General features: G+C 39.8%; 1 protein-coding gene across 2 annotated transcripts in view; it reads right to left on the bottom strand.

Moving 5' to 3' along the window:
• Positions 1 to 3,924: 3,924 nt before the first annotated feature.
• The window catches only part of LOC127646556 (xin actin-binding repeat-containing protein 2-like), a 70,999-nt gene continuing 47,317 nt past the window's right edge, over positions 3,925 to 27,606 (bottom strand). For both annotated transcript variants that reach the window (XM_052130310.1, XM_052130311.1), the window contains exons 3-10: positions 26,202 to 26,326; positions 19,807 to 19,941; positions 19,492 to 19,560; positions 19,006 to 19,072; positions 18,787 to 18,890; positions 9,363 to 18,423; positions 8,723 to 8,856; positions 3,925 to 4,073 (exon numbers count right to left, since the gene is read on the bottom strand). In XM_052130310.1, the coding sequence (XP_051986270.1) occupies positions 8,762 to 8,856; positions 9,363 to 18,423; positions 18,787 to 18,890; positions 19,006 to 19,072; positions 19,492 to 19,560; positions 19,807 to 19,941; positions 26,202 to 26,326 (9,656 nt within the window). In that variant the 3' untranslated portion in view covers positions 3,925 to 4,073; positions 8,723 to 8,761. The remainder of the gene's footprint in view (positions 4,074 to 8,722; positions 8,857 to 9,362; positions 18,424 to 18,786; positions 18,891 to 19,005; positions 19,073 to 19,491; positions 19,561 to 19,806; positions 19,942 to 26,201; positions 26,327 to 27,606) is intronic.

Consider the following 27,606-nt stretch of genomic DNA (forward strand, 5'->3'; position numbering starts at 1 on the left):
TTGTTTGATTCTCATTTGTTTTCCGTAAATTGGACATTTCTTTGGATTGGATTCATTATTTTTATTTGAAAACTAAATAAATAAATAAAATTAATATATACAGTCTATACATTAATGTAATAATTTTAGGCATGTTGCTTTGAGGCAATGTTGTGCTACAATGGAAGGAAATAAGTCAAAGGCAGGTTTTTATTTATTTAAATATTTGAAGTGAAAATTAATGGCTATACTTTTGTGGATGTCAGAATACTAAAAAACATCAATGAAAAATGCTTTTAAATATTGTATTACACTAAATGCTATTGTTATTTTTACACTGTCAGTTAAACAGGGGGCAGGATGAGGTAGGGGAGCAACTACATTATACCTTAAATAAACTCTGTGGGACTATAAAACAATTGCTTTTATTAATATTTGCTAAAATAATGCTATTTTTGAAGACAACCAAAGATTTAGAATCACATTTCTGTAAAAATGAAATTTATGAACAAAAAAGCTCATGACTAATGTTTGAGCCATGTTGCATGTTGTTCTTTAGAATGACAAATGTGCTAAAATGACTGAATAAAAATGAATGCCATATCAATATTTTAGGTTAGAATTTTAGCAGCATAAACAATGTGTAGCCTAAAGGTCTTTTAAATGGTCACCATTTCTTTAAAGATTGTTGCCATTTTTAAGCCCTTTTTTAACTTCAATCTTTCATTGCAAATGGTCCTGCAGAGCAACAAATAAATGTTTAAAAGTTCAAATAGTATTCCATTTAGTATGTTATCTCAATTGCTATAGGGTTATATATACATGCATACTGCATGCATAATAATATTTCTGATCATTATTGCATGTAATAAACATAATAATGTTTATTAAGTTGCTGTTTAAAAAGTGGTAAATGGAGGATGGAATGACAGTGACATGCACACTTCCCAAAAGTATTTTGTGTCAGTTACCCCAACAAACAACACTCAGCACACCCTGGATTCAAACTTACAACTCCAGGAGTGGTAGTCAGCGTCTTTACTTGCTGAGCTACCCAAGCCCCAAGATAAGATCAATCTTAAACAATATGGCCTCAGGTGCATTCAATAGGGAAGAAAATAAGATAGAGTTTCGTGATAATAATATTGGAAATCATGCTATTACAGTAAATCTTAATTTACTTTTTTATTTCTTATTTTGATGAAAACCTGTTTCCCAAATCAGCCACTGTCAGTCCAACCATTCTACCACTCCAAATTTAGAGGAGCCACTGGCTCACTGACACAGGGGGACTGGCCCTCCCTTAGGACTGCTCCCATGGTTATATGACAAAATCTGCATTGTCTCCAGTTAACTTTTTACCTAAGTTTAACTTAAAAATCAAGTAAATACTAAAAAAAGTTAGATTGTTTTATATTGGTTAATAAAATAATGTAATTATTTAATAACTAAAACACTTAACAAATGACAACTGCAGTATTCTCTATATTGGCTGCATCCGTGACAGCACCACACTTGTTTAAGTTACAAGGGCCGACACTGTGATGGTACCCTCAATTTTGAACCTCTAAGAAAAATGTATAACTCATTTTGAGGACATAATTGTACCCCAAGGACCTCTTGTATACATTTAAAGGTACATTTTATGTTTTGTTCCTCTGGGAAACAAAATTTTACAAATATGTACCTAAAATAAAAGTACCACCCCAGCTTTGTACCTTAAATGGTACATTTAAAATACTGTTGCTTCTTACAGGAAAATATATGAAATACATTTTAATTACATTTCTCTTATTTTAAATGTTCAGTAATTCTGTAAGCATTATATGGTGAAATAATGTTTAAAGTTATATTGTTAGCCTGTAAAATAATTCAGAATTTAATTTAAATTATCCGATTTACAGGTAAGGTTTTGAAATCTTACAGTACGTTATTTGCAAAAGTACTTTCAGTGGCTGATAATATTCTGTAGCTATGTCAGGTTAAGCAAAACATGTTGTATAAATAATATAAAAGATAATACTGATGAAACACACAACAAATAATGCTGACAGTTCCAGAAATATAATCTTTATTGCTTGTCAATGCATTTGCAGAATATTGGAAGCAATTCGTCCTAACCTTCCTAAAACAGAAAACTGGTTAGGAATTCTATCAAATAAAAGCAGAAACCAAAACAATCTATCAATGTTCTATAAAGAAAGTAAAAGAAAGTAAAAGAATATTTGCACATTTTCAGGCATGGAAAAACAGACACAGGTAAAGATACATGAAATTTGAGTTAAATGCTTACAGCAAAACAAAAAAACAAATAGAATCACTATTATCATATTTTCCCAAATTGTCTTGCACACCAGGTGCTTTAAATTAAGCTTAAAAGTTTCAGAATGTGTGCACTGGTTGCCACAAGCTGAGGATAAAATAATACAAGCATGCTAACATTAATTTCTTCATGAACATATCTTGAGACCATTCTGTTAAGTGGTGTTAACAGAAGCTTTGATTGAATATACTTAAATGGCTGTATGGCAGTTTAAAAAGAGTGTGGATTCATATTTCTTCTTTAATCATCATCGTAATATCGGTTCTGTTTAATTTGATCCTCTATGGACAAGACGTCTCTTTCATCCTGCCAAAGGCTGCTGGCTTCTCCTAACAGTCCGGAAGCATTGGTGTCATGTTTATCAAGCAGATTCTTCCTCATTTCCATCTCTGTGTTTTGGCTTGTCTCCCCTGTTGATTCTATTCCAAAATTCAGAAGGTCATCCAGCTGAGATGAGACTGATTCCTTGCTAGACATGTCATACTTAAATTCAGGCAACAAGTGAGAAGTGTCATCGAAACCTGCAAATATGTCATCTAGGAAATGTGAGGCACTGAGCATTGGATTTGTATCAGTCTCTGTGCTGACTAATGTTTTGGTATTTGGATGTTCTGCCTCTATCATGTCATCTGAGTATCTGGCATGTGGTGGGAATTGTTCGAAAGGGTCAAAAGCCTTCATCTCACTGTTGATGGTGTCTTCATTAAATGATTCCTGAGCAGGAAATGGCCCTGAGGAGAAGAAGTCAAGCATTCCTGGTTCTTGTTTGATGTTCTCTGATGCCAAAATGGCCTTGTTGTCCAATAAAAAGTTACTATTGCTGTTATTTTTGTTTGCATTCTGATCAGCTGTCTGGCCATCTGGTATTTCACCATCTGTCACTGTCACTTTTACACTTTCTTCTCCCTCATTTACTTTTCTTTGCTTTTCATTTTCACTTTCCTTAGTAACATTTTCCTCTGTGTTATTTCCATTTCCACTTTCCACACTAGCGATCACATTTTCTGTTCTTTCTTCAACTCCATTCTCTGTTTTGTCCTCCAACTCCTCTTTTTTTCTATTAGCATTTTGTCTCTCTTTTGCCATATTTGCTTGAGCTGTTTCAGCTGTCTGATCTGTAGTCAGTTGGCTTCCATTTGAGGTCTCTGTGGCTTTGCCTATTGCACTGGCATCTTCTACAACCTCAGCTGTATTGGGATGTTGGGTTGCTGTTGGCTTTTCAGGCTCTGGAATTCTTTTAGCAGTTGTAGATGACTCTTCTGGCAGATATATTGGTTCTACAAGCCCTCCACCATTTTCTTTGGGTCCATTTTCTGCTTTTTTGGTAATTTGAGTTTGCCTCTTGTTTTGCGCTTGTTCATTATTCTCTTTTCCTGAAAGATCTGAATCATCTTGAGGAGGCCAGGCAGGTTTTACTAGCTTTATTTCATCTTCCACATTAAAAGACTTCTTTGGGGAATCACTGAGGGGTGGCCACACAACTGCAATTTTATTAGCTTGTTTCTTGTCATCGTTCATATTATCTCCAGTGGTATCCTCTGTTGTGGTGAGGTCATTTGGTTTTGGGCTGTGTGCTCTGACATTAAAATTGTCAGGAGAACCATTTTTCATGTTTGTTGTCTCTGATGAGTTGTTCTTTTTTTTTGTACCCCAAAGTTCCTTATGGGGCCTTTCACCAAACCCTTCATCGTAGTTGCCTTTAGACTTGAAAAGTTGTTTGAAGTGTGGCTTGCAATACATACGGCCATGGAGAGAAGCAAATGTTCCAAGGCTGAAGAAGAGAGATAAACAGAATCATGATCTGAATCTGATAAGAATTACAGAGCTAGAATGTTTTCTGACATTGCCCAATTAACAACTCACACACTCATGTCAACTGCCAACAAAAGGAAACATCTCTCTCAAATCAAATTGTTTGATTTAGAGACCAAACTTCTGACATCCTCACCATGCAGTACAATTAAATGCACAGTTATACAGGAGTTACAGTGGGTTTTTCATAGTTGAGCTACAGTCTTCATCTGTCTATGAAAGTACACTGTACATAACACAATGCGTAATTGAATATTTGAAGGAAGGATTACAAATACGACATCAAGAGTCACCTGTTTTTTAAGCCTGCAAGACGCCTAAGCAAACAATGGTCCAATAAAGGTGTATAAATGCTGAATAAAGCTGAGCTTCAATTTCACTTTTCTAGGTCTGGTAGTCTGACTTGCAAAAATAAATCATTAACATTACATTAAAAAAAAAAGGAGTTATTGGGGCCAGGATAGCTCAGCGAGTACTGATGCTGACTACCATCCCTGGAGTCACAAGATTGAATCCAGGATGTGCTGAGTGACTCCAGCCAGGTCTCCTAAGCAACCAAATTGGCCCGGTTGCAAGGGACGGTCGAGTCACATGGGGTAACCTCCTCATGGTCGCGATTAAGTGGTTCTCGCTCTCAATGGGGCATGTGGAAAGTTGTGCGTAGATCTTGGAGAATAGGATGAGCCTCTGTGCACAGCAAGTCACGTGATAAAATGCACCGATTGACTATCTCAGAAGCGGAGGCAACTGAGACTTGTCCTCCACCACCCGGATTGAGGTGAGTGACAGCGCTACCATGAGGACCTAATAAGTAGTAGGAATTGGGTATGGCAAATTGGGGAGGAAAAGGGATAAAATAATAATAATAAATAAATAAATAATTTAGTTTTGTTTGTTCAGTTTTCATTTAGTTAGTTTAAAGGGTGCATAATTAGTTTTTATTAAGTTTGTATTTTTGAAAATTGCTATTTTTTTTATTTAGTTTTAGTATAGTTTTTATTATTTATCCGTTATGACACCACAACAAATTATCTGTCACACTCTACTATAAGGTTGTATTTGTTAACAATGTGTTTTCTACATTAGTTAACATGAATTAACAATGAACAACACTTACAGCAATTATGAATCTTGGTTAATGTTAATCTTGATGTATCATGTTAATGAGTACAATGTTATTGTAAAGTGTTAGGCTATCATATTATCTGCATGTGATGAAACTTGATCAGAAACATGGTCATAATAATACAAGTGAAAAGTTTAATTTGTCAAATTTAAAACAACACAGAATAATGTAACACTTACTGACATGGGCTGCATTTCCCAAAAGCCTCGTAAGCTAAGTAGATCATAGAAAACATTGGCACCAATGGTCTCTACAATCAACTTAAGCTTGCAATGCTTTTGGGAAACCCAGCCATGAATGATATGTGCTGTAAATGTGTCATTTCTGATAGATTTAGTACCCTTATCGCACACACATCACCCAAACGTCTATTTGATGGAAGAAGTATTTATATATTTTTTGCTTGTGTCAAGATGTATGTCTGGGATGTTTTTGAGATGTTTATGATTTAGAATGTTTGTATATCTAATCTAAAAGTTAATTAGATTATAAAACTTTCCAGATTAAAAGATCTAAAACATACATCTCAGAGATGTACGTGTGCTATCTGGGCAGTACTACTCTGACATCTCCGCAGCATTTATCACCTACACCAGAGAAAAACTAGTTGCTTATTTGCCCAAGTCAGTGAAATAAAATGTATTCAGAAGTTTTGTTTGACATCAACTGAAGTCTCTTTAGTGTTTTCTTTGCGATCAGATATGGCAGCGACATTGTTTGCCATCATCGGTTTACTCATGCAGGCGATTTTGTGAGACAAACATTTGATGGAAGGTCTATTCACACAGAGTCCGTAAAAAATTAAACTAAAAACTATTTCACCCCTGTACAACAGGTGGCACTTTTGCTGTTCTAAAAATGTACCAGTCTCCTGCCCGTATGTTCAGATGTTAGAGATTTATATCAGAGCCCTATCCTACTGTACCCTACCTACCCTAACCATAACCCTAATCCTAACCTACACTACCCACCCTAACCATAACCATAACCTCATGCCATATCGGGGCTATGGGGAAACAGATTCTGACGGGGAACACAATCAACAAATGGTGACTTGAGTGACGTTTTAATGCGCTAGTTGACCGTTACACTCTCTCCTGGTAAAAACACGAGGTTGTTATCTCAGTAAATAAGATCTCATTTAATATATTGAAAGCTGTTAAAGCATTTATTTAACTAATTTGGCATAACGGTTTCATTATGTTCTTTCCATGGTTTTGATGCATTTTGAGAATTATATAATCTTTGTTTTTATGTGAGTGAGATGAATAAAGAGTGCTGTTGTATATTTATTTGCACATGTATTTTGCAACAAGTATATTCCAAATGGACTCAAGAACACAACTTCTCTTTTTATAATATCTGGATAATATAACACAAGGTACAATTATATAAATACATGTGTACAGTACTGTTATTCTTAATGTACAGTACATTAAGAATAACAGTATAGTATAAAATAGTGTGATGCATGATATTAAAAATAATATAAAGAAAACACTGGCTTACAGTCTATTCTTTTCTTTATTTTAATTTTTGCAATACTTTGTTATATTATCCATGCAGTAAAAATTGCAGTGTGGTTCTGCAATTTGTTTGTCTAAAAATTGCACGAAACAAATCTTTTAATAGCATATTTTACTATGAGCTTAGTGCAAATTGACCTGAAAAAGGCATTCGACACTATAAATCATGATATTCTTCTGAAGAAGCTGTTTAAGTATGGGGTCAGAGGGGTTGCATATTCTTGGATTTTTTCATATATAAATAATAGAACACAATTTGTTTCAGTTGATGGAATTATGTCAAGTCCCCTGAAAATTTTTGTGGGGTTCCACAGGGCTCGGTCCTGGGACCAAAATTGTTTATTTTATATTTAAATGATCTCTGTAGGGTCTCATGTGTTCTCAAGCCTATTCTTTTTGCGGATGATACCAATTTTTTTTATTCTGGGAAAGAGTTAAAAGACATTGTGAGAAATGTGGAAAGGGAGATGGAATGGGTTAAGAAATGGTTTGATATTAATAGGCTGTCACTGAATATGAGTAAAACTAAATTTATGATTTGGGGTAAAAATAGTGTGACAGAAGTGAAAGTAAGAATAGGGGTGGAGGAAATAGAAAGAGTAAATGAAATACAATTTTTGGGTGTTATATTAGATTGTAAATTGGGGTGGAAAAAGCATATTGATTATGTAAAATCTAAAATCTCAAAGACAGTCGCGATATTAAATAAGATTGGGAATTTGTTAAATAAGAAGGCATTATTTATGTTATATGCATCATTATTTGTTCCATATTTAACGTATTGTCTGGAGATTTGGGGTAATACATATAAGAAATACACCCAACCACTTTTTATTTTACAAAAGAGTATTATTACAAGATCACAATATAGGGATCATACTAACGATTTATTTTTAAAATTAAACATTCTAAAATTTTATGATTTAGTGGATTACAAGGTTACATTGATAATGTATAAAGTATACTATAAAATGCTGCCTGATAAAGTTTTGAGTATGTTTGAGAAACGTTATTGTAAGTATGAGTTAAAAGGAACATGTTTGTTCAAAAAACTGAAGGTACGAACAAATACTAGATGTAGAACTATCTCTGTAAGAGGAGTGAATTTATGGAATTGTTTGCATATAGATCTTAAATTGACACAAACAATAAGTGGATTTAAACGCCTCCTAAGAAACAAGATGATACTTTCATATAGATAGGTATTGGTTAATTAATATCTATGACTTTGTTGTTTCAAGTGTTTGTAAGAAGAGAATTGAGCACTGTTTGACTGTTGTAAAAATTGAGAGGGATAGGCGTCAATAAGCCTTGAGCTTCAGCCTATACCCTTTGGTTTAATCAAAAGTTATGTATATGATGAGTTGAATATTTGTTATTGTATATTTGTTAATGATAAACCAAATAAAATGAAATGAAATTAAATGAAAATGAAAATGAATTGCCAAACCTCGCTGCTATTTTTTATTATTATTTTTGTGTCGTCCAGAGCCCTTCCCCCAGATTTATGTGCCTCTAAACATCACGTATGCAGAGGAACTGTGGTTGGTTGTTTCTACATGTCAGTGACTTTTTATATGTCAGAGGGCTGCTCTCGGGTTCTTGCACAGAGAAATGAGTCTTGATAGATTATTAAAATGTGATTCCAACATTTTCAGATTGAAAATATGAAAACTAAATTTTCATATTTTCTCTATGATTCTATTAAGTTTTCATTTGTATTGAAGTGCACATTTATATTTTCTGTTTAGTTTGTATTTTTTGAATACCATTTTTATTTTATTTTAATTAAGAAACATTTCACTGCTAATTTTCATATTAGTTATCATATTCGTTTATGATAATAACCTTGGTCCGCATGGAATCATGGTGTATTTCACCAATAACCTTTTGCATCTAGTTTATTGCTGTAGCCCATTAAATTGTGGAAAACATCTATTAATGAAAAACTTCTACCTGAGCTGGCTGCTACAGTGGGCACATCTAAAACAGCTTTTATGGAAGTTTTGCTTGTCCGCTATGAGAGACTCCATGGGATACACCCTCTTCCGACATACCCGACACAGTTCGGACTCTGGCACACATATTTTCTGTCAAAGAGAGAGGGTGGCATAAGAAAATGTGTGGACAATCAATTTAAATTAGTCAGCAAACACTAATACACACTCACATAGACAGTTATACACAACAGGCAGTTGTATTATTTTTCCATGAGTAGAGAGCTCTGTAAGTTAAAGACTGTATAAATAGAAACAGAGAAATTATAAGTAAATCAGTTGGAAATAAATATTTTAGCACTACATGCTTATAGGGAGGTGCACTACAAGCACAAACATGTCTTCTGGACCTCATATCAAACTCCATAAATCTTAAGGACAAAACTAAACATTTTCAATTAATAATATTTACTGTGACAATGCTAACTAGATGTAGTTCCATATCATTATATTGTCAACAACAACATCAACAACAACAACAGCAACAACAATGCCATGGCACAAGCCATGTTTAAAGCATCAGTATTAACCAATCCAAACACACTGTCATCACTCCATATGCTTGTTAACATTTCCATGCTTTTCACACAGGATTTTACCGGTTACTAAAGCCTGGTTCTGGTTTGAAACACTCTGTGTTCTGTGTTGTTCAGATAAACTGAAGCCCAAATTCTTGAAGACATTTTCACTCTCTGCCCATGTCTGCTGGAAGCTCTTCAAGAACTCCTCTGCAGAAGTTTCAGGTGGAACGTCCAGAACAGGAACATTCCCTCTTAGTACATCTGCATAAGTTGGTGGATCACAAAGGGTTGTCACACTTTGAGAGTGGGAGGTCATCTCATTCTTTGACCCTGTTACAGTGTTTCCAAACTCATCTGCAGTGGAGAAGTGCTCAGTTACAGATCTAATTTCTGAGAACCCTGAAGGTGCAATAGATTCTTCTTGTTTTTCAGGAAACTTTCTCTCTTCCCTTAGGTACTGGTGGGCTTGCTCACCCAATTCAAAGACATTCTTGAGGGCATTAATATCAAAGGTTGGAATGTCTTCCACCAAGGATGGCTTCTTCTCGGGTTCATCTTCTTCTATGTCACTTCCCAGTCTGTCAGAAATAACAATAGGCTCCTTCCGAACATAAACTTTAGGCTGTGGAGACTCAAACTTGTTAACAAGCCCAGACAGGTCAACTCTGGGCAAGTCCTCTAACATCCTCTCATGGACATCTATGGATCTCTGGATCTCCGGCTCACTGTCTTCCACATCTGGTCCAAGACGCTCTGGAATGTCAATGGGACCCTTCCGTACATATGCACGGTTAACCTCCGCTTTCTGAGCCTCCTCAAAAAATTCACGCTTGTCTTTTACGGTCGTCATAGAGTCCCCATGGATCTCTGTGACATCCATCAGAGATGATTCCATTAAGTGAGTCTCCATGCTAATCTCTGAGTGGCTGGAAGAACGAGACCCTTCCAAGTCCGTTTGGGCCTTCAACATATGCTCAGCTAAAGACATGGGTGGTGGGGTCATGCCTTGAGAAAGTTTGGCTGTTGTATCTCTCAGTTTAGCTAGCTTCTCAGAGCGACTCGTTGTGGGGGAAGGTGTGGATTGATTCAGGCATGTCGGTGTATCAGACCAGCGAGGTGGAGGTGTTGGTGTGGTGCCTGATCTGTAATAGGGAGGGGGTGATGGGGTCACTCTCAAGGGAGAGTCTGTCCTCTTGGCTGACTCAATGCAGATGAACGTGGGTGACGGTGTTCGCCTTCTTAGCTCTGGTGGCATTTTGAGCTCTGTAACCTTTGACTCACTCTGCCACTCTGTCTTCGTCTCCTCCACTACTTTTTTCTGAGTCTCTATTTTCGCTGAGCCAATTGTAATTTTAGATATTTTCTGTGTGGCTCCACTAACAATTTTCTTCTCCTGTGCTGGCTCACTCTTTGGCATCTCGAAAACAGACAAACTTCCTTCTAAAAAATTCAGTTTAGCCTGGGCAAGGTTCTGCATATAGGCCATGACCTCCTTAATGTTCTGCTTGTTGTACTGAATGTGGTTTAATTCAGCCATCTCCTCAGAACCAACTAGCCAATCAGGAACCATACTTAGCATTGTCTTCACTGTCTTTGGGTTAATTTTTCCAGGGGCTTCTTCCAACTCTTGCATATAACTCAACAACTTGTGAATTTCTTTACATTTGTGTGCATGCGTGCCTTCAGTTGTAATTGTTACACTATCTGACACTTTTGATTCTGAAACCTCCATTTTATCATGTTCTTCTTTCTGTATAGACTGCTTTATGTCTTCCTCTCTACTTAGAGGCTGTGGTGGAGGCTTTACCTGCTTTTTGATCTGGACCTGACCTTTTTGTTGAGTGCTATTTTGTTGAACTGAACTCTGACTGACCATTCTCTCTTTGTGAATCTGGACATGTTCCTCTCTCACTGTCTGATGGGATTGAATGACTGTTGTCTGCCATTGTCCTTGATGTACAGGTACTTCCATAGTCATAGACGGTTGTTCTTGATGCATCTCAACCGATGGTTTTGGTGCCACAGGTGGTGGCTGCTTAATTAAGGTTTGTTTTTGTTTCTTTAACTTGACTTCTATTTTGACATCTTGATTGGCTTGCCTTACTTCCTCCTTTTTCTCAACTTTTACTTCAGTCTTTTCCACAGCATTGGTAGATTTTTTGAAGGTCTCTTGACCCATGCACACTTGAGAGATATCACGTGTTTCTACTTCTGTGACTGTTTGCTCATTTTGAGTTGATTTCTTTCTGCCCTCCTGTTCCTCTGCCATTTCTACCTTAAAAGTTTTCACCTTAAAGCTAGGAGTCACTTTTGGGATCTTTGTGGGTTGAATTAGAACCTTCTTGACTCCTTGAGCAACACAACTGTCTGGGCTCTTGATCTCTTCTGCTTGAGCAGAAGCAGTGATCAGTCTTGTTGTGGACTGTACACCCTCTTTTTGTACCAACTGAGATTGGATACCCCCAACCTGCTCAGGAACAGGGGCTGGATGGCTTTTAATCTCTAAAGAAGCAGTGATAGATTCCTGCTTTTTATCAAAGACACCACTAGATTCTTTGGTTGTTTTCTTTCCAACTTTGGGAAATGAGGGTTTACTTATCTGAAAATTTGCAGGTGACTTTTGTTTTGGAGGGAGTTGTGGACTTTTTGGGGGACCAGCTTTTTCTGCTGTATCGTCTGGCAACATGGCCGGGTTCTGTTGAGGCTCTGTTATATTAGATTGCTCTTGCTGTTTCTTAACTGTTTGCAACTCCTCAAAATTGTGTGTGCTTGTCTCTGCTTCTGCCTTCCTTTCACTGATCTTAAATGGTGACGTAGCTGGAGGTGAAGTAGGAGTACATCCTCCCTTATTCTTTTCAGCCTCCTCTCTTTGTTTGCGGTATCTCTCCTCTGCAAGCATGAGTGGAGTTTTGAATTTACTTGCATAAGGTCTTGCTTTTAAATTAGCAGGCTCAGGAGGAGGTGGGAGTTTCAGTGGCAGAACAAATACTTTTTTAGGGCGTGATGGTTCCTGAGCTGCTGCTGGTAGTACAGGAATCACTGGGGAAGCTTTAGTAACAGATGAAGCTGGTGACCCAATAGATTTAACCAGTCCATTTTTCTTGGTGATTTTCTCTGTAGTTTCAGTGACTATGGCTATGTTGGATGTAACTGTTTCACTCTGTTTTGCCACAGATAATGGTGGCGGTGCGGGAGCAGTTTGCTTTTTCTGCCATTTATATTTTGGTGGCAGTGGTTCCTTTGGAGACTCAGGTTTAGGCTTTTTGAACAGAGGTTGGCCCTTTGGTTTTCCACCCAGGGTGACTGAGCTGAGTTCTTGTTGGGATGGAAGAGGGGGCAGAGGTTCTTGAGGTGGAGGAGGTGGGGGAAAGAATTCGGTGTCTACCTCCATGATGGGTGGTGGAGGCGGTGGAAGGGGAAGGTCACTGTCCTGTCTCATTATCAGAGAAGGGCGTGGCAAGAGGGCTGGCTGGATATCACTTTCTACCACAGGGGAAGGAGGAGAAGGAGGAAGAGAGAGCTCTGATTCAGAGGGAGGTGGAGGAGAGGTTGGAGGTGGAGGAAAGTGAATCTCTGGCTGTGGCTTCACTTTTTTAATCATTCCCTTGGGACTGAGATTACGGTTCAAGCTCTTAATATTTTTCTCTGATTTTAAATTTTTTATGTTCTTCTTCTGGGTTATAGTGGTGTTTTCTGTTGTCGCAGCTGTCTGTACCTGTGTGACTGTCTTTATCTCCTCAGTTTGCATCAAGCTAATATTAGTATGTGATACCTCCTTTGATGTACTTTCTGAAGACACAGTTGTACTTTCAGATTTCTTCTCACTCATCTGACCTCCAACATTCTTCTTCTTTATTAGCACTGTACTAGGAGTTTTTTGTTTTTGCTTTATAGGTTGTTCCTTCACATTTATCTTTTGAGAGCCTTGTGATGGCTCAGAGTGACTAGCTGTATTGATCTGTTTAATAGTAGAATGATGCTCTTCAGATGAAGTCTGACTTTCTGAAGATTTGATCTCTAAGGTATTTTGCACGCTGCGCTGTGTCATGTTTTTCACTGGAGGTGGATTTTCTGGCTTTTCCTCATTTTTAAGTCCAGCCATGCATTCACATATTTCACATTTTTGAGTTGGAACTGGATTCTTCATGTGAAATTGTTCTTTCCTATGAGGATTCATTTTTGATTTGTGGCTCAGCTGCTCTTTTTTCCTCATCAGGGATTTAATGGTCCCCTGAACATCTCCCTTTATCACATCTTCTTTCTCAATTTGTACTTGCTCCTGGTCATAAAGAGATTTTATGGAGGACTTTATGTCACCCTCTGTGCTTGGCCGCCTCTGCATACGTGGGGACAATGTAGGCTCCAGTAAGAGCTGAATTGTGCCTTTCACATCACCTTGTTCACTTATTTGGTGCTGGAAGGCCCTCTTTTCAGTTGAAGCCTCTTGAAGACTAAGCAGAGCAGTATGGATGTCACCTTTAATAATTTCATCTTTCTCTATCTCTTTCACTGCCTGCTTTGCCTCCTCCAGGGATTTCAAGGTCTTTTTGATATCTCCTGGGACCAAATCTTCAATGACTACCTCAGTCTTTGCAGATGTTGTTTTCTCAAGAGATTCTAATGCACCCCTAATATCCCCAGGAACAATTTCAGGCTTTTCTACCTCTTTGAGTTGATTTTGAGCATCCTCAAGAGACTTAAGTGTTGTGCTTATGTCTCCTTTGACTATCTCCTCTTTTTCAGTGACAACACATTGGTTTACAGTTTGTGTAAGAGAGTCAAGGGCTGCTCTCAAGTCTCCCTTTACTATCTTCTCCTTCTGCATGTTATGCAGGGAAATCACAGGTTCCATCATAAACACCTGAACTGTATTATGAACATCACCTGGAACAATTTCATCTTCAGCAACAGTTCGTCCAATTGTCTGCTGGCTCCTTCTTAGAATCTGTTTTGTCTGTTCTACATCACCTCCGATGATCTTCTCTTTCACTTTTCCCTCAACGATTTCATCGGCCCCCATCTGAAATTGCCTAAGGTAGTCCAATGCCCCAGACTCAATACAAGTAGAATAAAAGCTGACATTTCCTCTCTCTGAGTCTCCCACGGTTATCTTAGATGACAGGTCCTTTTCATCAGCATTACCCAGCAGCCTATGCAGTGTTCCACGGACATTTCCTCTCACTATGTCCTCTTTCTCAACCCCACTTCCACTTTCTTTGTTTAACAGAGAGTATATGGTCATTCTCACATCTCCTTTCTCATCCTCTTGAATCAGAATACCATGTTTTGCAGATCCTTCCTGCTTCAGCAAGTTACTAATAGCCTCTTGGATGTCTCCTCTGATGATCTCCTCTTTTTCCATGTTACCACCCTTCTCTTTGTTAAAGAGCTGCTGAACAGCTGAGTTAATGTTTCCTCTTTCCTCACTGTCTATGGTTATTCCCCTATCTGTTGTCTCACGTCGGTTGAGCAGATTCATCATAATATTGTTCAGGTCTCCATGTATTACCTCTTCTTTCTGGATCTCTGGGGTGTCCTGGTTAAGAAGTTTGTATTTAGCCATTCTGACATCTCCAATCTCATCTGCCTCAATCAGAATTCCCTGTGACTCAACCATTTTCTGAGAATGCAGCTCTTCTAGGGTAGCCTTGACACTCTTGCCAATGACCTCTGTTCTTTCTACACAGCTCTCATTAAATTCTGTTAGGGGGGTGGTTTCAAACAGCCATTTTGTTGTCTTCACATCAGCTTTTGGGATTTCCTCTTGAGAAATTACAGTTTCTGTTCCATCAACTTCCTTGATACAGTCAAGTGGTTCTTTTTCAAAGAGCCACACAGACTGTTTAACATCACCTTTTACAACTTCTTCACGTGTCACCTTTTCCATCTCCTCGTACTCTGAACCATCACCACGGATCTTATCAATGGTGTGTGTTTCAAACATCCATGTCGAACTTCTCACGTTACCTCTCTGAATCTCACTTACACTTACAGTTCTAACATATTTATTTGATAGGTCATCCATTTCAAAACGCTGCTTGTTTGTTTTCACATCTCCCCCTTGAATGTCTGCGACTGTCTTAACGGAAACTTTCATATCTTCAGTAATCTCATCTAGAGGCTGAGTTTCAAACCTCCACCTCGCGGTGCTAACATCTCCTTTTTGAATGTCTTCCTCAGTAACAGCTTTAATTACATAAACCTCATTTGTGTTTCTAATTGAGTCAAGAGGCTTTGTCTCAAATAACCATCTTGCCCCAAGCACATCTCCTCTCAGAATCTCTTCTTTTGTGACCGTCGTAACCTCATGATAATGTCCTTCTTTGTCCCTGATAGCATACAGTGGTTGAGTCTCAAACATCATGGTATAGTTTTTCACATCCCCCTTTTCAACCTCCTTGCATATGATGCTCTGGAGTTTGTTGATCTCAGTATCAGATGCCTCCTCTTGAATCATATCTAATGAGAATGTCTCAAAGATGAAGCGACCTTTGTCGACATTACCTCCTTGAATATCTGTTACTGTGCGTACCTCCTTGGATTCTTCCAAATTTGCCGTGATAGAATCAATTGGTTGGTTTTCAAACATCCAGGTGCAGTTCACCACATTTCCTTTCTGAATGTCCCCTGCTTGATGGGATTTCAGTTTCTGCATGGTCTCCTCTGATGTGGAGGTCATGATATCAGATGACTGTGTCTCAAAGATGTACTTCATCCTCGATACATCTCCAGATTCAATGTCAATCTCAGTGATTTGCTTAAAGCCACTATGATCCTCATCATCTGTTATGTTTTCCAGGTTCTCAGTCTCAAAAAGAAAACGCACTAGACGTACATCCTTGCCCTGTACATCCTCCTGATTTACTGTGCATGTTTTCAGTATTGTCTCAGACTCATCTTTGATGCTGTCAAGTGTCTGAGTCTCAAAAAGCCATGTGCATGTTTTAACATCTCCTTTCTGGACGTCTGTGGTGTCCTCAGTCTTTGTCTCTGCTTTGTCATACAAGGCATCCATTGATTGGGTCTCAAACAACCATCTGCATGTTTTGACGTCACCCCTTTGGATCTCAATGCTCTCATTCTTCCTGTTGTCCTCTTCCTCTAAGTTGCTGAAGTATTTAATACCATCGAGTGGCTGGGTTTCAAAAAGCCATTTGGCAGTTTTTACATCACCTGATTGGATTTCTTCTTTAGATATTCCTTTAATTATCTGGAACTTAGTGATGCTCTCATCAAACTGATCAATAGGACAGGTTTCAAACATCCACTTGCAGCTCCTTACGTCTCCTTTGACAACTTCCTCTCTCCGCACAGTTTTGACCTCATGGTAGTGCCCTGAGCTGTCCTGTACGGCATACAAGGGAGCTGACTCAAATAACACTTTATTTGATTTCACTGACCCGCTGGTGACCCCCTCCACTTGTATCCTCTGTACATCTGTGCAGTTGCTCAGATCCATGGTCTCAAATATCTCCTTGTAATTGGTGACATCACCTTTCTCAAGATCTTCCAGATTAACAGTCCGTGTAATCTCTTTCTCATCCTCTCTGATCTGTTCAAGGGGTCTGCTCTCAAACAACCACCTCTGATGTCTCACATCGCCTTTCTCTTCCTCTGATGCCACCACTTTTTGTAGCTTACCTACTTCTGGTAACTCTTTCAAGTTCTCCATTGGCACTGATTCAAACAAATGCTTAGCGGAGGTAACATCACCACCCATGATGTCTTCTGGGTCCACTGGTCTTGCATTGGTATTGTCTTTAAGTTTATCCATTGGCTGTGTTTCAAAGATCATGCAGTGTCTCCTCACATCTGCCCCTATGACCTCCTCCTTCTGCATCTTTGTGCTTTCCCATTCCTCATCTTTGATTTGATCAAGTGTCTTTGTCTCAAACAGCCATCTTCCCCTGTTGACCCCACCCTGAGAGTTTTTCTCTATGGAGACTCCACAGATTAATTTGACCTTGGTTGGATCTTTGCTGATCAGGTCCAGAGGCTGAGTTTCAAAGAGCCAGCGTGATGTCCTTACATCACCTTTCTCAGTCTCCTCACGTCGGACCTTGGTAATCTCCAGCATCTCACCAAAGTCTCCACGAATTACACACATGGGTTGTGTCTCGAACATCTTGGTTGTCTTCTTTACCTCACCTTTGACCTCTTCAAACTCTGACTTCAGGTGCAGGAAGTGTCTTTCGTCAATAGTTTCAGTATGTCCAAGGGTGTCCAGGTGCTGTGTTTCAAACAAGTACCTAGCAGTCTTCACATCTCCCCCTGCAATGTCTTGAGTATACATCACCTGTGTTTCTTGCTCATCCTCTTGGTAAATTCTATTAAGTGAGTCCAGAGGCTGTGTCTCAAACAGCCATGTAGCTGTTTGGACATCTCCCCTAGCTAGCTCTGTTAGTTTTCCACTGTGCTCTGCTGAGTCTATTTTTTCTGTACCTAGGGAGTCCATGGGTTGTGTTTCAAACATCCACATGTTATACCTCACATCTTTACCAGCAATGATTTCCTGTTGGGCAATGTTCTGGCCTTCATCCTCATCTGGTGTGCCATCTTTGATAGTATCTAGTGGCTTGTTCTCAAACATCCAGCGCATTGACTGTACCTCGCCTTTCAGGATCTCGTCCCACTCCAGATACTCTCTCTCTGGGCTTAAGCACTTGCCAGGACTGGTATTTCCACTGTTCTCAAAAACATACCGTGCTTGCTGAACATCTCTGCACATCTCCTCATCACTGTCAGTATAGGTGTGCTCTGTCTCTGTCACCTCAGTTAAGAAGTCTCGCTCCAGATTTTTGCGCACCTCAGGGTGAATGTGCTTGCAGAGACGCTTAAGTTCATAGAGGTTCCTCTGCTTGGAGTACTGTTCTTTATTAACAGCATATTTACTTGAAGTAGGCTGATCTGTTGGCTTAGGGGAAGGACAACGTCCTGGGACTTGGTGAGGAAGTTGATGTATGGTACATACTGGTTGATGGAATTGCTCCACTGACTCATATTGTGAAGAAGCCACAGAGGAGGTAGAAGCCTCTTGCATCATTTTAGTGATACCCACAGTCTCATAGCTACCTGTGGCAGAGGTCTTTGAAGAAATATTTACTGGGGCCCATGGACACTGGTTGTAATCAAGATCAATCTTTGTTTTTATAGAAGGAAAAGACAAGCAAAATTTCTGATCATTATTTGATAATCTGTACAATATTTACTATACATTTTTTGGTGAAATCAAATAAATTATTTGTATATATCATCGAGCTATAAAATATGAGATATAAATAAGAGAGCTGGAAATATGCATTAAATAGAATACTGTAGTCAAAATGTTGTAACCTGCAAAGAGAGAAAACTTTCAGATTATAGTAATGGATTTATGTTTTAAATAATTATAAAACATTTTAATTTTTTTTTTTTTTTTTACCACAAAAGGTATTTGATTGTGTCAATAAATGTCCCAGAAAATACAAATGTTACTATTTTTATTAGTGTACTTAATTGTTACCTTGATGTGTTTGGGTGGAGTGGCTTCTTCAATACTTTTCTCATGTTGCTGTTTTAGAGCTTGAGTAGAAACCTGTGACAAATTCTCTCCTCCAACCACCATCACTGTTTAGAGTTAAATAAGATTCAATAGAATGGGAAAACATAATTAGAAAAGACCTATATCAAAAGAAAGAAAAAAGTAACCCACATTTGCACCATTTGTGATTGAAAACACTACCTTTCTCATCATAATGATCCTCAAAACTTGAGGCCACATTCTGATGAACTTTCTCGTCCAGGGAAACCTAACATGAAATCAGTAAGTAGAACACAATTACTTAAACATTCATAATTGAAGACTATATGAAAAGGAATGTCTATTAACCACAAAATGTAGATTGCCTAGCAATCTATATTTCCATTAATTTTGTGTCTATTATAAAAATGAGATCCAATCTTGTGTGTGCTTATGAATATATGTAAAATCAATGTGAAACCAGAAATATCCTGCAATGTGGGAACAAGTTAATGGTTCCCGTGAGGAAAGCAGTTTAATAAACATAATAAATAATGCCTGTGAATGTTGGTTTTGGGTAGTGTTATGGGAAAGAAAAATATCATTAGAAATAATAGAAGTCAATGGAAAGTTTCCACTATGAAAGAAAAACCAACATGAGTCTCTCTCTCTCTCTCTCTCTTTCTCTCTCTCTGTATGTGTGTGTACCTGAGCATTTGCTGTACTGCTTTCTTTAACACTGTTTTTCAACGTCACCTCTGATGAGCTCACCACCTCCTATTAAGACAGAGAAAACTTATTGTTAAACACACATACACACATTTTTCAAGGCATTGCTGATAGCATTAAATTAATACACAGTGTAGTGCTGCTCATTGTTCGTTATATGAACATTAAACAACAGAATCTGTCTTTTGGTTCCTGCCCTTACAACTGAATATTGCAATGTTGGTATCTTTTTTTGTGAATGTGTTTATGTAAAAATTAGTGAGTGTGTATTAGATAACGCAAGTGTTAGTCTACCTGTCTCTGCTGGTAGTGGTATTCTGTAACAGTGCTTTGAGATGCAGAAGAGGAACTGAATTCTTGGCTCTCAAACTGTTTTTTCACACTGGCCAGTCCACCTGGCAGGGAGCAAGGCTCAGAGCTGTCCATGACCTTATAACACATAATAACGACACATTGATACATACTTCTATGAAATGATACACATACAATAGATCTGGGACATGTATTTGTTTCTCCTGTAGAGGGTATTGCAAGGTTAAAAACAAAGCTTTTATATATTGACATTTGACAAGTTATATCTGTATTCAGTATTTGAATAAATAGCATTTACTGTATAGTAAAAAATATATTATTTATTAATAAATCCTTATTAATTTTACAACACAGCATCAGACATCAACCAGTTATATAGAGTTGTTCAGGTTGTCGTCCAAAAACATGGAAGAGAATTAGCAATGGGTTCCCTGGGGATATTTTTTGGGGGTTTAATAATGGGTTTAAAATTTATGAGTAAAATAAGGTCTATGATAATCATTACATTAATATACTTGGACATTTTGTTTTACAACATAAATGACACACAGTCATACCCTGAATGTGAATTCGGAAAAATAATTGATCTAACAAGTTGGTATATAAGAACTATGGTTTTGTCAGGCACATTCACTCATATGCTTGTGGTATTTGTAGTCCTTTACAAAAAGAAGTATTGAGAAATAATATGACTCAAGTAAGAGTAAATAAGTAATTTGCTGAAAAACTACTCAAGTAATTACTTTACAAATGACTATGAAATTAAACTATTATAAAATTATATTACACTGCATACAGAATATACTGTACACTGCAGTTAAAAACTTTTAGAACACAGAATAAAGGCATTTTTGCTTTTATTCACCGAAGGATTCATAAAATTTATCAAAAATACTGCCAAAAACATAAGTAATGTTGAAACTATTATTACTGTTTGAAAAAAGGGTGTTATAACACACTTATGTTGTAATAATATAATATAATAATAATATAATATATATATTACAATTTATTATTCTACTGTATAGCTTGTTATATGCCCCATTTTCATCAGATACTACTCTAGTCCACTAAGAATAGATTGTCACCTAAACCTTAAAAAATCATACTAATATGCTAATTTGGCACTCAATAATTTTTTTCTTATTATTAGAAGAGTTAAAAAGTGGCTCCCTGCCTCGGTCCTTCTACCCACGAGCTAGAACCTATGGCGTTGCATGCCATGGCTCTCCTGCATGTCCATCAAGACAAGGAGCTGAAAGAACTGCACAAGGGTAGTTCCGCCCCGGGATTGATGCAGGAGCTGTGCTCGGCAACCAACCTTGCTCTCTGGGCAATGAAGGCAGATGATGCCCACACTGTTGGCCTAGGAGCGCCACCTATGGCTTAACATTGTCGAGATGCGTGAGGCCGGCATGACACGCTTCTTGAGCGCCCCCATCTCCCAGGCTGGCCTATTCGGCGACACCGTCAGTTTCGATGGACAGTGGGGATGAAACACCTCCTCCCCCCTTCTTGACTGATCCGCCAGTGAGCACCAGGAGTCAGGTAAGTGCTTTGATATCTCTCGACTCAGCACCGCCACAGTGCTCAAACCACGTCAATGTGGCCTCCCTGGCTATGCCCCGCCCGCAAGGCCCCACCTGGCAGTATATCTAAAGTTGTTCCCCTGGTCCCCCTCGCCCAGAGTTTGGATGCGTGGCTCACGCTTTCCAACCCGTCGCGATGGCTGACCCGGACCATCTGGCTCAGCTATACGATTCAGTTCACCAGGCTCCCACCCAGGTTTGCCGGCATCCACTTCACCATGTTGAAGGACGAGAATGCCACCACCTTGCACGTGGAAATCGCCACGCTTCTACAGAAGCGGGTGATGGAGCCTGCCCCTCCAGCCAAGATGAAGAAGGGTTTTTACAGCCTCTACTTCATTGTACCAAAAAAAGGCGGTGGGTTGCAGACAATCTTGGACCTGAAAGATGAGTACTTCTACGTCTCGATTCTACCTCGTCACAGACCTTTCCTGCAGTTTACATTTGAGGGCCGGGCATACCAGTACAAAGTCCTCCCTTTCTTCCTGTTTTTGTCCCCTCAGATCTTCACGAAAGTCGCAGAGGCTGCCCTTGTCCCGTTAAGGGAAGCGGGTGTATGCATTCTCAATTACCTCCACGACTGGCTAATCTTAGCCCACTCTCAAGACGCGTTGTGTGCGCCCAGGGACCTGGTGCTCGCGCACCTCAGCCGACTAGGGCTTTGGGTCAACTGGGAAAATATCAAAATCCAGCTTGCCCACCGTCTCCTCCTCTTGAGTCAACAGCACTTCAAATCACTGCAAGCCACTCACATCCCGGGCGACATCAACACCACAGCGGACGCACTGTCACGACAGGTCACTCGCAAGAGAGAGTGGCGACTCCACCCTCAGGTGGTCCAGTTGATCTCGAATCGATATGGGCAGGCACAGATAGACCTGTTTGCCTATTACCCACTCTGATACGCCCTCACCGAGGCCCCCCTCGGTATAGACACGCTGGCACACAGCTAGCCACCTGGACTGCGCAAGTATGCGTTCCCCCAGCGAGCCTGCTTGCACAGATCCTGTGCAAGTTCAGGGAGGAGGAGGAGCAGGTCATTCTAGTATCTCCCTACTGGCCCACTAAGACTTGGTTCTCAGACCTCACGCTCCTTGTGTCAGCCCCTCCCTGGCAAATTCCCCTTAGGAAGGACCTTCTTTCACAGGGACGCACCTGCAACCAGACCTCTGGAACCTCCATGTCTGGCTCCTGGATGGGGAGCGGAAGAAGACCGAAGTGGCTAACTATCTTTTCTGGTAGTCACGATCGCTCAGGTTATGGCATACTCTATGAGGCACCTGCATGACTTAAGGTAATGTCTGTTTGCTAGCAGTGATTTTCCCAGGAAAACGAAGACCCCCAGAGCTGCGCTGTCAGCTCGATGCTCCCCTCCTGCAGGAGAGGCTGGTGGGGTGGCTGTCTCCCTACACCTCGAAGGTGTATGCAGCCGCTATGCGGCACACCAGGACGCAATAGACGGTGAGTTCTATGGAAGCACGACATGCTCATCAGGTTTCTAAGAGGAGCAGGGAGGTTGAATCCCTCCGAACCACGTCTCGTCCCCTCGCAGGGCCTCTCTGTAGTTTTTCAGGGTCTACAAGGAGCCCTCTGAGCCCTTGCAGTCAGCCGAGCTAAGGCACACTCTTTGTGGGCGTTCTCTATCAGCAAAATGAGCCTGGAGTCCGGTCCGGGATACTCTCACAAGATCCTGAGACCCCAACCGGGCTATGTGCCCAAGCTTCCCACGACCCCTTTCAGGGACCAAGTGGTGAACCTGCAAGCACTGCCCGAGGAGCAGGAAGACCCAGCCTTAGTGTTGCTATGGATGCTTTACGCATCTATTTGGATTGCACACAGAGCTTTAGGATTTCTGAGCACCTCTTTGCCTTCTTTGGTGGACAGCGGAAAGGAAGCGCTGTCTCCAAACAGCGGATCGCCCACTGGATCATCGATGCCATAGCTGACGCCTACCCGTCTCAGCATGAGCCGCGCCCTGCAGGCCTACAGGCCCATTCCACCAGGGGTGTGGCGGCCTCCTGGGCTCTGACCAGTGGTGCCTCTCTAGTTTACATTTGTAGAGCAGCAGGCTGGGCTATACCTAACACCTTTGTGAGGTTCTACAATCTCCGGGTTGAGCCGCTCTCATCCCTTGTCTTAGCAGGAACGAACAGGTAAGCCTGGTCAACCGGCCAGGTATATCACTTGTACCTAGCACCTTTCACCTCCCCTGAGTTGAAGATGTGCATTGTTGATTCCCAGTAGTGTTCACAAATGTGTTCCCTAGTTGATTTCCTCCTAGCCCTGTGGCAGATGAGTTTTGCAGAGAAACTCACTGCCAGCCCATTACTGGAGCTATTTAAACCCCTTTCTGGGATAGGTGCTCCGGATGCGTTGGTTCCCCTTAGGCAACCCCTTGCAACATATTTTACACTGAAATATGTTTCTGCGACAGGGTGGAGGGCGGGGCTGGTTCGGGTCGTGATTTTACACACCCGGCCCCTTATAAGGCTAATCAAGCCTCCAAGAGGTATAAAGGCCGACTGCGGACGGTGGTGCGACAGAGAGAGAGCGTTTATGGGCAGCTGTCCATTCTATGTGTGTGTTTGTGTCTTGATCAGTAAGAACTTCCTTTGGAATCCCCTCCCGGGAGATAATTCTGAAGAGTGCCTCTGCTTCCAGGTGGAAGATGGCCATGGCTGCTCCATTAGGGTCCCTGGACAGCCAGTCCCTATCCTTGGGTACTCGACTCATCCCCAATAGGGCTGCTCGACACTCACACATGTGTCAGGGGAGGTTATGTGCTGGCTTGGTGCGCTGGCTATGCGGCACACAGCAGTCTGCCCGTCTTGCACCGCCGATCCACGTAACCCAGTTAAGCTAGTTGTGCCGTTTTTACAGGGGACCCCAAATGTCACTACATCGTCACATCGTCACAGACAGATAGGGAACGTCCTGGTTACTTTCGTAACCTCCGTTCCCAGATGGAGGGAACGAGACGTTGTGTCCCTCCTGCCACAACGCTGAACTACCAGCTGAAATGGCCGGGAAATTATTCTCAGCTCCTCAGCACAAAACCTGAATGAGTGTTATGCACGCCCCCTCCTTTACACCCGAATGTCCGTGGGAGGGGCATGCAAATACCACTCGCCAATTCCCATTAGCCTTATATCAAAGATCAGAGGTGTCTCGGGCTCCCAAGAGTGACCCCTAGTGTCACTACATCAACACAACGTCTCGTTCCCTCCATCCTTTTTGAGTTCTTTTTTAGGATGGTGATAAACTCACAAGGGATGGTGAGTTTAGTTCTTTGCTTAGTTAAAATAGACTATAGAAGAAAGCAATACCGCCGCTCCCTATACAAATAAATGCAGTCTGTGTAGGGCACCAACTCCCAAGGGGGGCACCAGAAACTCCACTTGCTGTCCTTCCTCACACTGTGTAAGTTATTCAAGGACCCGATAGCAGTCAGGGAACACAGACGATCGCCTCGTGCTCGCACGGCTTGCATCACGTCTTACACCCTGCAATCCCCCAGTTTTATTTACTGCTGCTTTATTTTCATTGTTAACAAAACCTCCCATTTTTAACCTGCCCATTGTGACTTTTGTTTTCTACTTTAGATGGCTTATGTCACAACTTGGTTCGCAACATAATTGGGGGCTCATCCGGGATTGATGTATTCTGTAGCATACTTTGTTTCTGCCGCCGGCCAGCACCACTACTTGTGTTCTGTAGCATGCTTTGTTTCTGCTATTGTCCAGTATTTCTACTTTGTTGTTTGTAGTATGCTTTCATTTCTGGCTTTGGCATGCATTGCTACTTTTCTTTTCGTAGCATGCTTAGGTTCTGGTGTTGGCATACACTGCTACATTGTTTCCCATAGCATGCTTTGTTTCTGTTGCATCTTGCTTATTGATATGTGACAGTTTTGAGTGGTGGTTCTTCTTGAACGTTGATTTACTGTCTTTAATACACTTTTGTCTGGCCATAGATTTGGGCTGGTTTATGGGTGAAGTCTTGTTTTTGCCAATTGTTTTTCCAAGCTAGGCTTTGTAGGGTAATTCTCTTGTGTCAAAAAAGTTGAAATTCTTTACTTTCCACAATATTTAAACAATATTTAACTCATAAATTTGAAAACCCTATTTTAAAGACCCATAGGATATTCCAGAAAGAACCCATGGTGAAGTAGCATTCCAGGTTCATCTATAAATTAACGTCAAGGCAGAACATCTCTATAGTTTAGGCTATATAAAACTAGAGACTTTAATTTGAAATATTATCTTAAAATATGAAATATATATTTACATTTTTCATGACATTTCTAACTATTTGAATGACCATTAAACTATAATCTGATCAGGTACTGTACTAATGTTGGTTAACATTTGAAGGAAAGTTATTAGAAAGTCTAGCATTTTTAAATTGGGGATCCTGTGTTGACAGAGAGTCAAGGGGTGCCTAGGTCTGTAAAGGTTTAAACAAAACAAAAAAAACAAAAAACAATCCCTAAACCATTAATAATTAAAAAAAGACTCATGCAGTACCTGCTTCCTCACTGTTTTATTTGATACATTCCTATTTCCCACATAGGAACAATAAAATGCCAATCGATTTTAATGTGTATTTTATGTGACAGCCATTAGGCACTGTGCACTTATATTAATGGTAAATACACTGGTAAATATTAAACAAAATACAAATTCTCTGCCTAGATATCCCTCATAGCATTAAAATGATGCATGTCTTTGAAGTAGCATAAGTTCATTAATGTTTAAGTGTATTTGTGCATGTGTCATTTTTGCGTACCACAGACAGGGTTCTCTCCTCCTTGGTAATGGCAGCTTGGTAAAGGGCCAGTCTCTGCTTGAGAGGTACAGTCTCACAGTCAGTGTATGTGTCTCCTGATGGTGGAACACCTGTGCTGCCTGCAGCTGGAACACAGATACACATACAGATTTCTAAGTTAGCATGACTGGGGCTATTTGTTACACTTTTTAATCTAGTACTCATTAATAGGTTTATTTTAGGAAAAAATAGTCACATACCTAATTTGGGTTAAAAAAAAATTCCACCATTAGTGCACAAGAAAAAAAAATACAGTGCATTTAATAGCCTACATGTTGACCTTTTTCTGACAGCATGCTGTTAAAAGATAATTTTATTTATACATACTTTTAGTATAGAGGATGGAATTCACAAATAATTATGTTATGAACTAGGTGCTTGAAACCTTACAGTTAGTGAGATACAGCCCATGTGACAACTTCCCCATGCGACAATTAGCGCCAAACTCCTTTATTTCTAAACCTGAAACAGTGACAAATAATTGCATTTCTTCCCTGGACTGAGATAAATGGGTATCACAGTGGGTCACCTCCCTTGAAACAAATGTTAGATTAGAGATAACATCATCTGTTGAAATTTCAGGTGTAAATTTATCCAGACAAAGTCGAACTGACAACAGGGATATTCTGTGACAGCTAATGCTGAGTCTCTCTCTCTCTCTCTCTCTGAATATAGACGGATCTGGATCAGGAGATGAAGACAGGAGATAGAACTAAATAACAGGAGATGAAGACAGGAGACAATAGATGATGTGAGACAGGATGAGAGATCAATCCCTGTCTGTTTTTAAAGCTGGATCACCCAAACTATCCCCACTGTCAGCTCTGGTAATGGTTGTTAAACATATGTCAAATACATATAACTTCTTTTTATTTGTACTCTGATTCAATATGATAAATTGAATGTTCCGAGCTCAATCATGTTAAACTCAATCGACAGAATTTGTGACATCATGTTGATTGCCACAAAAAAAAAAAAAAAAGCAAACAAACAAACGTAAAGGCACTTACAATGGACATGAATGGGGTCAGTCCATAAACACTGACATACACACTGTTTCAAAAGTATGGCCACAATATAAACATACATGTTACCATGATTTTAGAATGATAAAATCGCTTACTGACCTTTCTGTGTAAAGTTATATCTAATAGTACAACTTTGTTGGTATGATGATAGCGCCAGCCGGTAATAAACCCTGTAATCCCGGTATTGGATATAAATTTACACTGCCTTACTGTAACAGTGATTTTTATAATTTAAATTATTTTTTAACTTGTACTAACTTGTATTGAACCAACAATTCCTTTAAAACGAATCGGTTACCTAACGTAACCTCGGTTCTCTCTAGATGAGGGAACGAGTA

Source organism: Xyrauchen texanus, chromosome 7 (assembly GCF_025860055.1).
Source record: "Xyrauchen texanus isolate HMW12.3.18 chromosome 7, RBS_HiC_50CHRs, whole genome shotgun sequence".
Taxonomy (NCBI): Eukaryota; Metazoa; Chordata; class Actinopteri; order Cypriniformes; family Catostomidae; genus Xyrauchen; species Xyrauchen texanus.